The 13,939-nt window shown below is 40.8% G+C and overlaps 1 protein-coding gene across 2 annotated transcripts in view; it reads right to left on the reverse strand.

Annotated features, from left to right (window-relative positions):
* TOP1 (DNA topoisomerase I) overlaps positions 1–13,594 on the reverse strand; it is an 88,360-nt gene extending 74,766 nt beyond the window's left edge. For both annotated transcript variants that reach the window (XR_012154700.1, XM_073309736.1), the window contains exons 1-2: positions 13,409–13,594; positions 12,639–12,663 (exon numbers count right to left, since the gene is read on the reverse strand). Coding sequence is in view for 1 of the 2 variants with exons in the window: in XM_073309736.1 (XP_073165837.1) it covers positions 12,639–12,663; positions 13,409–13,441 (58 nt within the window). In the remaining variant the exon portion in view is untranslated. The remainder of the gene's footprint in view (positions 1–12,638; positions 12,664–13,408) is intronic.
* Positions 13,595–13,939: the final 345 nt, after the last annotated feature.

A 13,939-nucleotide genomic window follows, 5' to 3' on the forward strand; every position in this document is an offset into this window, starting at 1 on the left:
CTAGATGACCTCTCGAGGTCCCTTGCAGTCCTACAATTCTAAAGAGAATGCACAACATTCTCAGAGCGCATGCAACTCAGCTCTCCTCAGCAAAAAATATCCCAGACAGCTGGGGAGGTTGCTTTCCCCTGCTGGAACAAACCAATTCAAGGATGACAGCCCGCAAGCACCAGACACAGGGGAGTAGTGCTACCCCAGCTCTGATTAGTATCTGTCTCCCCCTACTCTAAGGAACAATCACACTCACTTGGCTGGCCCAGGACAGGGAAACACTGGAGAAAGAAAACTTTCAGTTGTTTTAAAATAAATACATACATACATCCATCCACACACTTGCAGCACATGCACAAGTGTGCATGGACCTATTGTCTCTAGAGCTGTTTGCAGAGTGCGTGTAAGTTTCTGAATAGGATTTGCTCCTCTTCTTCTTCTACTTCTTCTTCTGAAATAAAATGCTTGAATACTTTAACTTCTACTCCCAGCTTACACAGTCATTCATGAACAACTCTACAACAAAAGGACGTATTAGATGGGAAATACTAGTAAAAAAAGTGATTCGTTTTCATATTGAAGACATTTAAAGTGAACAAGGAAATGTTACAAGAAGAGATATATCTCTTTACGTTATCATTTTTAATAGCTTTAATTGCATGCTGAGTCTGCAGCAAAGGAGCAGGTGGCTTTTTACTCCCCATCTGGTGGTCGTTAACTCTGCCATACTAACCTTGGAGTAGGTCATTAATATTGCTCAATTCCTCCATTTTGTGTATACTGCTCATGTTGTAATGAACCATAGTGTCACAAGGATCTCTCCAAATAGCTCATGCTTCGAGTTTCCCAGAAGACTGCACTTGTCTAACCTGTAAACATAACTTCCCAGGCAAGCTGGAACTGGAACATGCCCATCCCGACTATTTCATTTTACCTCTCTAATAAGGTATCCTACTCATACTTGCTATGGCTTTGCAACAGCACCAGTAGATGAAAGTATGCTGGATAGATGCTAGTCACATTCAGGCTCTGAAACCCACTCCGCTCCCTAGGCTTCAGAGCCCAAACTCCAGCTCAAGCCTTTACATAGCTACTGTTAGTACTGTAGCACGAGCCCAAGTCTATAGACCCAGGTTCTGAGACTCACTGTTTCAGTTTCTGCTTGCTATGTAGACATACCCTAACACTGTCCACAAGAGTGCCAAGTACTAGAAACTATGGTGGCAGCTGGTGTGATCTGAGAACCATAACACAAACTGGACGTGGACTGAGAATACACAACTTGTTTCACACAGACTATTATTCTCCATTCAACGGGAGTAACTTTCAGCTGACGTTGGTCAGCCTCAGAACAACCCACTAGAAGAGACTCCAAAATTGAACATCAATCCTCCAAACCATCCCACCTCCCACGCACATTGGTAGTCCATTATCTACACCCTTCTTATTTGGCATTTACGCAAGTTTAAGAGTACGTGTACTTCTGTGTTCTCAAACTCTGCTTGCAGACATCAACAAGAAAAAACAGAAGCCATTCTCCTGCTACTTATGCAATACCAAAATAGTTTAAGTCCACAGATTCCTTACACTTCCAATTAAAAGACCACAATGTTACTCAACTATTTCTCTAACTATCTAAAAATCAAACTTTACTCACCTCCCAAACAGGAATGTATACTGAATGAGATATGTTCCATCTCCACCTGCAGCAGGTTTTTTTTAGGCCACATCTTAAATATCTCTCAAACAAGAAACTGCAAATTTAGAGTAAGATGAACAACTGTTTCAATGCATTTGGCCCTTATTCAAATATTGCAATATAAAACCTGACCAAGAATGCATTTTTATGAAAAATCTTCAATATAAACCTTGCCAATATTTAGAGGGGAACAGGAAGAGAACCTAGTCCCACATGAACATATTAAAGTGGAATTTTAAAGCAGAATTTTAAAAGCAATTGTCAAAAAAATTAAGGCCGATAGAAGTAGCAACACAAGGAGAAAACCAGGCCCCAAACAGTCCCCACCTAGCAGCTTCAGTTTTCATGTGTCAAGAGCAGCATTAGGCTGTAGAGCACAAGTAACAAATGTCAAGACACATAAAAAGCTATCTATACTTCGGGACTGCTAAATTCCCATTAATTATTTTGCTAACTTTTACCATGCAGCTGCACTTTAATGTACAGCTGATGTGTAATGAAAAATATTAAAAATATTCCACAGCTCTTTCCTGGTGGTGCTTTACTCTGAACATTTGAACAGAAATGAGATCTTAAAAGTCCCACATCTACACAAGAGCGTAGTCCACCAGTACTTTAGGAAGTCTTAAGTGGTTAGACCTGGTCCACGGTGGCCTGGCAAACAGTGCTCATACAAGTACTCTGAATGGGGTCTTACACAGCTTTAGAGTAACTGGTTTTATACACAGCTTTATCCACAATGTAGATGAGGCCTAGAAATTCATTTACTCCTATGGTTCATTCCCTACCTCAAATTGCATAATCCTCCACTGGTGAAATTCCCAAATGGTTGCTGTGGAAGTTTATAAAACATTGCAAATCAAGGACTAGGACTTTAGCAAGCACAATACATAGCAACAGGGGATGAAGTATTTAGACACAGAGATCCTATTTCCATATAAACATCTTAAAGTAAGGCGAAAGTAGTACAGAAAATAAGAGATGTAGAAATAGTAGAATTGAAAAATAGTCTTAAATTCTCCCTGAAATCTTAGGTGCTTTTTAAATAGTCAAGTGTTTTAAATGACACTAAATACTACAGCTGTCAATATATAACACACACACACAATTAATAAACCCTGACTATACAGAATATCTTTGGAGAGGACAGATGTGTGATCTAGATGATCCTTCTGGCCCTGAAATCTGACTCTAAAAGATGTCTTGACCAGGATGTGTAACAGAGATTAGTGAAGTTGGGTGTACACTATGGTTTCCTTAAGAAGAAAATGATCTCTATTTACTGTTTTAAAGAAGTCTGCTAAATGCAGAACCTATGAAGTTATTCATAGGATAAAATTCCTATCTTTAACACAAGCACCCATCTACATGAACTTTGGTGATAAAATGCAGATTCACTCCTTCAGAGGGGCACCATGAAGCTCATTCAGCAAGCCTCTCAGTGTACCAAAGGTAGTGTCTCAATAAGGCTGAATGTTATTTTTACAGCCAACTGTTGTAGACGTGACAGTTTAAAAAGCACACACACAAAACTGTACTAAAGTCATGATGGTAGCAGATTATTTGAATGCACAAGTGGGTTTACGGTTGGGATGACCAAAAAATACCAGCCAGGAATCTAAAAAGATACTCACCAGGATCTGCCTGGGAAACTATTTTTGGCCCTAAGAGAGACTGACAGGAACCCTTTAATACAACAACTTTCTATTGTCTCGGTGCATTCCCCTCTTTATGCTGCAACTATCATATTGTCCACAAATTAGCGCCTCCAACTTCAAAAAAGTATTTATATAATTTAACTAGATGCACAGATGTGTTTTTCTTGAATAAGAGTTGTTCCCTGAAGCCCAATGACAAGTAACAATGACTGGCCTCGCTACGTCTCTCCCCATATCTGAGCCTGCACTGCCCCCATCCCACCAGGATAAGTATTTCAAACAGATTATGCTTTCCCCAAAGCTTTCCAAAGGCAAGAGGAAAGCATGTTCAATGCTGTCTGACCTTGTAATTCCTTTATGTTGGAAACTAGCTGTTTCCAACTTCCCAGCAGTTGCCAGGACAAACTACATTTTCTCCGGCTAAACTGAACTGCTGTAGAGGCTGCTTTCAACTGAAAAAGCCATCAAGATTTAAGCAACAGATTAAACAAAGATTCTTCCAAACGAAGCTCATGAAAGCTCATGCTCAAATAAATTGGTTAGTCTCTAAGGTGCCACAAGTACTCCTTTTCTTTTTGCGAATACAGACTAACACGGCTGCTACTCTGAAACATAACATTAAGAGGTACTGTTCTGCAATTTGTCTTTGACAAGGGATAAAAAGAACAGAAATACGATATGTTAATATCTGATATCTGTGCTGTAAGATGATGGAAAAAATATTCTCCCTACATATTTGAGAGCTTACAAGTTTCTGTCAGTAGCAATGCTATTCATTTAAGGACCGTCACTTCCCTGATCATCTTTGCTCATTCCAGATCCCATCTTCTCCCCTTCATTAATTGTTAAAGATGACCTGCCAAGGGCTTAACAAAGAAAGAAGAATGTGGTTTGTTGTCCTTTTTTGCTTCTTTGAGGTATAAAGGTCTAAAAGGCTGCTCACCCCATTCCACTTGCGACTGACTACCTTACCAATAACAGGAGAGTCAACTCTGGTCTCCACTGGTTTGGGTGATCTGAGAAGGATGTTTATTGTTAGCTCTAACACAACTTTTATATTGAATATTATTGTTAAACCATCGGAAGATGGTTTAAAAAAAAAAACATTTTTAGCCAAAATTTTAGTCCCTGGAGTTAAGTAGGTATTAACAAAAAAACCCCAAAACACAAAAAAAGGTATTTAAAAGTCTGGTTAAATTCCCTTTCCCTCTCAATTGCTCAACTTTCTGTCTTGGATCTGATGTCACAATTCTGTAAATATTTAAGTCATCGTGGTATCCAAACAGGACCTGAATTTCTCAATTTAAAAACACGGGCACGCATGCACACACCAAAGCCAACCAATAACTTCCAGGCATTCTTTATATATCACAATGCATCAATTTCACCCCCCCCCCCTTTGCAAGTCACCTTTTCAAGGACACATGATCCTACAGGGTCACCAGTGAACAGGAACAGCAGCAGCTACAATTATTAGCAATTAAAAAAAATGATGTGCATACAAACACCACCACTTGGGCCAGATTCTGATCTCAAAGTACGGTAAACCTGAATAACGCTGAAGTCAAAGGCATTATTCTGAATTTACGTCAGCCCAGGGAGTTTTACAAACACTATGCTAAGAATGTGTTGGATCAGAGGCTCTCCAACTTTTTTACTGGTGAACCCTTTCACGCAGCAAGCCTCTAAGTGCGACCTCCCTTATAAATTAAGAACACTTTTTTTATATATTTAACACCATTATAAATCCTGGAGGCAAAGTGAGGTTTGGGGTAGAGGTTGACAGCTCGTGACCCCCCATGTAATAACCTCGTGACTCTCTGAGGGGTCCCAACCCCCAGTTTGAGAACCCCTGCGTTAGCTGCTATAGACTTGTTCACACCAGGGAATTTAAAAACAAAAATTCCTTACCAGAGCTACGACTAGTTCAGCTGAACCAGTGATGGGAGCCCTAGAATGAGCAAGTCTCCCCTTGCCTGGCCAGATGAGGTTTTTAACTACTGTATCAATTAAACATGCTTTTCAGCAGTTTAACTAACAGCTGTAAATGCTGGATGCTACCAGAGGCATGTACGGTGGAAATTATTTTTAATAAAAGTTCCCTAGAGCAGACAGTCAATAAGAGTCCGAGGACAACAACAAACGATTAATGCCATTCTCCTTCACAGATTTCATTGTAGTTGACAGAACCTACATTCTTCCACCTTTTTATTTGTCTTCTCCTAGCCCTTCTTGCTGTAAAGCAGCTTTACAAATATAACCCAGAATGCTGCTGTCTTTTGACTCTCCAATCAAACTGAAACAACATTAAGAGGAAACCCTCCTGAAGTTACCTTAATGGGGAATTCATTTTGAAGTCTAATTATGATACTTGCTTAAATGCTGACATTGCCGAACAGGTTATAACCAACAGTCATTCGGGGGGGGGGGGGGGGGGGCATGGTTGCACATATTTGTCACGTGTCACTTGCCTGTGTTAGTCAAATCAAACAGGACACTCTAGGGGAGTAAGGCTGTAAACACTGAATATGTAACAATAGTCTCTTTCATATCTGGATAATTAAGACACAGGATAAAATTCCTTAAAAAGATGTAGCTAAGAATATATATAATGCCATAACACTAAATAGCATTCGACTCCTATCGTGTGGATTGTGGGACTTTCTTATAAAACTAGAAGTCACAAAGGCAGTTCAAAGCAATAAATATTTCTTAATGACCGCCTGCCTAACAAGGATATCTAGTATTAAATTAGCAGAGCCAGCTCAAGCAGAATTGAAAGATAAGAAAAATCAGCAAAGATTTGTCCTCAACATTTTCCAAGGTGGGATTATTTCTTATTCAAAATTTTCCCTTTCAAAAAGAAAGAAGCCACCTGTATCTCAACACGGCCTCTCTCCTTAACATGTAACAACAAAGGAGACATGTAACAACAAAGGAGCAATGACAATTTACACTAGCTGAGGATCTGTCTCCAGCGTCACTTTCATAAACAGAACAGGGGCTTGATGCAAGGAGCTTGGGTTATTTCAGCAGGTATTGCTTTAACAAGCATTCTGGGAAGTCACTAATAGAAGAATTTGGGTCAACGAGATGTGAAGTACTTGCTATAATTACATATCATTGCCATTTGTACTGACCACGCAGCTCAAGAGGAGGCTGGAATTCAGTGGTCTATCCAACAAATAACTGAAGTTACAGTTGTGCTGTTTGGCTTGCTAAAGTTAAATTAAAATTTATGTTATAAATCCTTGATAAACTGGATATCTAATTCAAATGTGAAGTCATGCACAGATCTGAAACTTTGCATAAAAGACATCTCAGCCGACGAATGGCTTTTATGGGACATAAAAAATGAGGCGGCCAACACTGCAGATAAACAGAAGTTACCTTATAGTGTTTTTCCCCCCTCTCATTGCTACAATGTTAAGACGTATTTTATCAAAGCAGAAAGTCTGTGGGCCCATTAGTCCCTGACACAGACCTTTAATCATTTTAGGGAGTTTTGCTGGGACACAACAGAAACAAAATTGATTGAGCTTAATAGAAACGTGTATCTCTGCTCTCCCGTCTTGCACCAAGTTTTAACCTGAAAGCTACCCACATATACACCAGAAAAATTAACACAACAGATTTCAACATCAATAATGAAACAGTAGTTTTACTCAGCATAATGATGTTTAAAGGATATTACCAGGAGCAAATTTTTAAAATTTACATTTCACTAAATTTAATTTGCAGTTGATATTTCTGAGACATATGTTAGGAATAACCAGCTTGCTACAGTGTTTCATTTGTAACAAAGCCTGCAGCATTCCTTATAGAACTATGCTACAGTATAAGCGCCAAACACTGCAATAATGCTATCGTAAACAACAGTGTTTGGGACCAATGTTGTGGGATACCATAGGTTTAAAAATAACTGTTGAGTTAATATTAAAAAGTGCTTTTAAAAACCAAAGATGAGCAGTTTTCATCAAGTGTTGCAAGCAACCCCAACTGCTGCTGATCTGAATACAGGATCGGTGTGGCCCTTATAAAAGTGCCTGCATTGTGAAAACATCTCAGTTAGGAAATGATGGCACTGCAATTCTTACATTTCTTAGGGCTCAGAACATGCATTTATCACAAGAAGAGAGAAGGATATTTGCAGACAAGCAAGACAAATGTTTAAACGTTTTAAAAATGGTATTAAAACTGTGTCTTTTTAACGTCAGATATTCTGGATTGTGATCCAAGACAGCCGACTACATCATGCTCCCAGGGAGGTCAATGAGAGTTTTGCCTCTGAATCCAGAGAGTGGAAGAGAGGCCCCAGTATGAGACTTGGCTTCAAGTTTACTAGTTTTTACAGGTTCATTTACTGCTATGCAGTGCCTGCAACAACATTGCTTAGGTACATATAGAACTAAATTCCATAGGGAGTTCTGCTCTTCATTAAAAAACTACACCTGCATGACATCCAACTAAACAGAGTCACGTACAAGCTTATTCTTTAAACTAACTATGAAGTACCTTATAATTTTCAGTCAATGGGATACCTAAAAATGGCTTTGAGAATCTTGGAGTTTTTCCATCTTTTTAAGTTAAGATCAAACAGGTAAGTGTAATAACACGCACATATTTGCAGAACAGGAAATGGAGGCAGAGAGATTAAGTGACTTGCCAAAGGTCACTTTCTGCCAGTGACTTAGCAAGCAGGAGTCCTGAGCGCTAGTCTACTCCTCTTAACAGGGTACAATTACTCCCCACTGTAGTTTAGAATACATTTTAATTTTAATACACTTGTTATTCACAAGTCTTCTGGAAGAGATTTAAGAAAAAAAGATTTTTCCTAATAATTACAAATATATTAAAATAGAGAGCAGACTGACATTTCCTGAACTCATTACTTTCCTGGCAACATTAGCAACACTCAACTGCTACCAGTGCTGTGTGCATCAAAAAAATTAATAAAATATCTTGTATAATCTTATTTTTCTAAGAAAAAACTTAATTAATATTTAAGTTTACTCCTTTCTGTTGAGTCACGTTTTTCGCATGCCCAACTCTGTCAGCTTAAATGAAATGTGCATTTCATGCAAGATAGAACACCACATACTAAAGTGGCCTTTGAATGTCCATCACTTACAAAGCATTTGCTCAACTCCAATGCCATTTAATTTTAAATTTCTCTTTTCCATTTCTCACCCCCTTTTCAAGTGCTCCCCCCACAACACAAAGCTGCCTCTAAACTGTCTTATTAATGCTCATGATAACACTACAAAACTGTCAATTTCTGACAAGATACTTGCTTTTCCACACTTTTGGCATTTTTAAAGTTAACTATTAAACGAAGCACTTCTCACTCAAGCACATTCAGCTTCTAAAAATAAGCTTCCACACAGCCAGACAATCAAAATTTGTGCTCAAGTCCAGTTAGTATTTCACCGATTACTGCAGTGACGTTGGCCTTAAATCCCATCTTAAGATATTTAGTTAAATCAACAAAAGGGGAAATTCACTGAAGGGCCTCCTCTTAACAATTTTTATGCAAAACCACCATTAAATTTTAATAGGAGTTCTGAACACAGAATAATAGGCATGCAAGACATAGTCTTATACTGCAGAAATAAAATTGTGGGTGTTGAACATCTTAGATGCTCCATATCCAGTTTGTTCATTTTACAAACAAAGATTTTTCTAATTGCTATGTTCTGCAAACACAAGAGGAGAACTGAAAGTCAAGATGGGTTCCTTCTGGCCCATTAGCAATAAGAGGTTCTTCAACTGGAACTTGGTTAACAATGCTATTGATTAAGCTAAAGCCAGAAAAGAATCCAGCTAGTAGTTCTTGCATACCGAGAATGTCTCTGTAGGCTAACAGGAGTAAAAAGTAGTAACATCTGTTGAATAAGAAGGTGCCATTTTCATAAATGTACTTTAAGATATTTCCTACTAGGAAATAAACTTTCTTTATACTGCATTCAGATCTTGAGGATGGTTTTTTAGTTCTTTTATAGCACTACTCATCTTTACATCTCAAAGCATTTTACAAAGGAGGACAGTATTATCCCCATTCACAGATAATACATACGCTTCAGGTTGGTGTTTTAAACAGCACACCACTTACAAGATTGTCAATTACTATTTTCCACTGAATGCATCCGATGAAGTGAGCTGTAGCTCATGAAAGCTCATGCTCAAATAAATTGGTTAGTCTCTAAGGTGCCACAAGTACACCTTTTCTTTTTACACACACAGGATCCAATCACTTCACCCACTTCTAAAACCAAAGATGGCAAATTCTTAACAGTGCACAGCAACAACAGAAGACACTTCAGGTGAAGAAAAATATCGTATCCTAATTAAATGGCAGGGGGAATTTGGGTAGTTACACAAAATACAATTACCAAAGGTAGAATGGTTTGGGACACACTTGTTAGGAGTGGCGTGGATTTTTAGTGATCAGAATGGTCAGCACTTCCATTTTACACTTGACCTTGATTCTAGGACCCCTTGATGCTAACATCATGCTACTCTATCAATTTAGCCCCTATTAAAAGATAATAGTGCCAAAAATTGAACCACCAACATCCTTGAACATTGGATGTCTCCCATTAACTAGAGGATCCACACCCACCTAGCTTGGGTTGTAACATCTGAAGTGATTACATTACAGTGGTATAGTCATAGACATAGATTCCAAGTTTCCTGTCTTAATAAGAATAATTACAAGTGTTTAGCTACTGTATTACCGACAAAAACCATAGAGTTCTTTGTTCCAACAGTAAGTATGTCTGCTTAACGCTTATATAGTATGTGGATTGAGTAGTCAATACCACATTGACTCTTTCAGGACTAAATACTTCCCTTCACTCTTTTAAGTGTAAATAGTTGTGGGCCCTAAGCTTCTGTCCAGGCCCTGCCTCCTAACAACAACATCAAACAGCTCTATACAGTCTCATTAAAGTACAAACCAATTTTAAGTGCTCAGAATAATGTATATGGGATTCTTTCTACCCATTTCTACTTCTTGCAACTAACTAGGATCCAAACAAGAAGTACATAAAAGCCCAGACTCCCATGGCCATAATAACAACACGTGATAATGTCTGACACAGAAGTGAGAGGTACTACTGTACAGTGGAAGCAAGAATGAAAGAACCTTAGAGAGAAGAGACAGCAGGTTCCTGAAGTAGGTTCAGCTTTGGTGGCAAGGTCAGAAAGGACATGGACTATCAACAGCGTTACTCCCTTAACAAGCCTAGCAAATGCAGCATTCAACACAGAAGATTTTGCCTTTCTGTTGCTTGAGAAAAACTACAATGAAGACTAATGACAGTCAAAGGAAGACTTGGAATCATGATGGGAAGGAAGAGTTCTATGACACCTTCATCGGTTGAAATTCATCAGGCATATCTGATTCACAAGTTATATACATTTTGTCTGAGATATGTGGTACATGCTTACTTTAAATCTGTGTACTAGACTTCCTTCAGCAGTTGTGAGATGACAAGAAAAACCCACAGAGTCAGAAGGGTGTCAAGTGCTCTATGTCCCTAAACCACTCCTAATTGGTAACAATAAAAATAGTGTACAGCCAGCCTTAATATGGGGGGGGGTGGAGGGGGGAAACACACACTGTTAAGATTGTCCACTAGAAGTATGACTAGGAGAGTCCATTATTTCACATATCTAAATCAGCATATAAGTGGAGCTTTTTCCTCAAGAAAAAACCTTACCCTTAAGCAAATATTTCCTACATAGGGAGGTTACAAATATTTATAGACATACTTATACTAAAGTAATTCTAAAAATTCTTATTACAGTTCCAGGGAATGAATTATCTTCTCATCTTCCTTAAAATAATTATTTATTAAATATTATTTTATCTGTAGAGGGGAAATTTTTTTTAAATAGCATATTTGTATCTGCATACTTCTGTTATATACACATTTACATTATCTATAAAATGCATTTATGTGCATGAATATAAAAAGATGTGCATACACAAATATTTTATATTTGTGAATATTTACATGTATAGCAGTTTGCAAAGCAATTAGGCATCAAACATATTGTCCAGAACAACAGTCCAATGACTACAAATGCCAAGAACCCAGCATAATAAAAACAGTATTAATGCAATGGGATTGGGAGGCAAGATGAAAACACCTTAATAAAGAGGGGGAGTGAACGCAAACACTTTTAGACAACAGGCACATCATCCTTCCCCCCCCCCCCCAAACCTCCCATCCCCATTACTTAGGGGACAGACAGAGCTCTTCAAGTAAATCCAGTTGTTTGACAGTGACATATGCATGCAGAGGCAAATTGTACCTCCCCCTCTCGCCCCCCCTCCACTTTTAAATATACCAGTTTGGAAAAAAACCAAAACCAATATGTGACCCAGCAGTATGCAAAAAATTGGTAGCCATCCTCCGAAATGCAATCACCTACAGGGATCCTCCAACCTATTCACCAAAAATGAACAACCAACTTGCAAACTTTCTGAAGTGATGCTGACTACCTTTCTGGAATTGCTTACACTCCTTTTTAAAAATAAAAAAAATGCAATTATTTAAATTAAAATTTTCTACCCAATAAGGTAAAGTTAGATCAATTAAACAGCAAAGAAAGAAATAATCCTGGTCTTAAAATGGATGCAGCAGAATCTTTTAAAGAGCAACATGTTGTAACCACCTTTCATTTTAGGGGATGAGAGGAATTGACTGAAAGAAACAAAACTGAAGAGGAGAGAGAGGGGTGGGTGGAATAAAGGCTGCTTAGTGATTTATTTAACCTAAAAACTTTGCCTTTCCCCTTCTCTGGGAGGGTATGTGGGTCGGGAGGTGATGATTTCTCCCGTGTTTCTCTGCAGGAGGCTCCTGCTCGGCAGCTCAGGGTAGGAGGAGAAGGAAAGAAAGAGACACACACAGAAGAGAGAGGAGAGAGAAAAAGAAAATGGCGCAGAGACTAAGTCCTGACCGTCGACAAGGCGACTTTCCAGGGAGGAATCGGGGCCCAAAGGGGACCCCAGGAAACCCGGAGGGACCGGATCTGGGGCCTGCATTGCCCCCACTAGGAGAAGAGGGGGTCGGGTGGAGCCTAAGCCCCTCGGAAGCAGGAGCATTTGGCAGCTCGATGGGAACAATGGGGCCGGTGAGCGAGGAGACGGGACTTAGTCTCTGGGACGCCATGTCTGTCCTTTACCATCCTCAGTAACACAGAAGAGGGGGGGAGCGAAAAGGGGAGGTAAAGTGGGGTAAATCGCCCCCAAAAGGCGGGGGTGGGGGGCAGAGACTCACCGTTCGCTCGGAAATCCGCCTCGATCTGCAAGGACAAGTGGAAGCGAGTGAAAAAAAAATCATGTAGGTTTTCAAAAACAGTAAAAGAGCCTGATCCAGGGGGCAGTTTTAAATGAAGAGGAAGGAAATCGAATCACAGTCCGTTTCCCACACAGACACGTATTGGGAGGGGGGTCCCCCCCCACAAATCAAGGGCGGGCGGGCGAAATTCAGACTTCCTAGCGCCCCAAAGTTTTAACCTCCCCCCAACCTATTTTAAGTCCCCCCTCATGCTTATGTACCCATTCTCTGGGGCACCCCTGCCCTGGTACCCCTTCCCCCGCATGAAAAGGGGGGGCACATTCCCATCCTCTCTGGATCTGTCTTTTAAAGGGAAGGCAGGAGAAAAAAATCCCCCCGTGTGTGGCTTGGCTGGGATTTTTTTTTTTTTTGGGGCGGGGGGGGAGGTTACAGACCTTTATGTGTCTATGGGGAAATCACCAATCACAGAGACTGGAGGAGCCCGCGGGGCAGTGATCAAGGCATCCCACCCTAAGTGTCCGAGGGCAAATAGGGAGGGGGAGCCAAGGGGGTTAGGGATCCAGAGCTCTGCGAGGGGGAGGGCCGCCCCCACTAAGGTGATATGGGGGTGAGGTCACCCCGTGGCCCCAAGGGATACTGGGGGGCCAGGGGCACCTCCAAGGGCCTGAGGGGATTTTGGGGGGCTGGAGGGCCCCACTGGGGCCCCAAGTGCCTGAGGGGATATGGGGGGGTGCGTGCGGGTCCCTCACCTGGGAGTCGTTGTGCAGCTGGTCCCCGCTCATGCCGGCTGGTGGGGAGGCCTACACAGGAGCAGAGGCGCCTGGGAGCAGCAGAGTCTGAGGCCGAAGGGAGAGTGCAGCCCCCTCACTCAACACAGCAGCCACTTGTGTAACAGACTAAGTCCTCATTTCCCCTCAGTGCGCAGGCGCCGCTGCTTTTAAACCGGAGGAGGGGCTGGTACGGGAGGGGGAGAAGGAGGAAAGGAGTGGGTTCCGATATTTGCATGCTCATCCTCGCCTTGTCCCCAGCTCCAATTAGAAGAGAGCTTCGGTCATATTAGCATTCCAGCCACGCCTCCTCTCGGCTCGCAGAACTCCGGGTTAGATTTGCATGAGAGCCACGCCCACCACCCCTCTCTGCGCAATTTATGAAAAAAGCCGGTTTGCTATTTGCGTACGCAGCACTCTTCCCCCCTTTCAGAACGCCGGGTGCAATTTACATATCCGGTCCCGCCCCTCCAGCCCTCTCTCCAGTCACGAAGGAAAGGCAGGCGTTCATTT

The sequence above is a fragment of the Lepidochelys kempii genome, chromosome 13 (assembly GCF_965140265.1).
Source record: "Lepidochelys kempii isolate rLepKem1 chromosome 13, rLepKem1.hap2, whole genome shotgun sequence".
Classification (NCBI taxonomy): Eukaryota; Metazoa; Chordata; order Testudines; family Cheloniidae; genus Lepidochelys; species Lepidochelys kempii.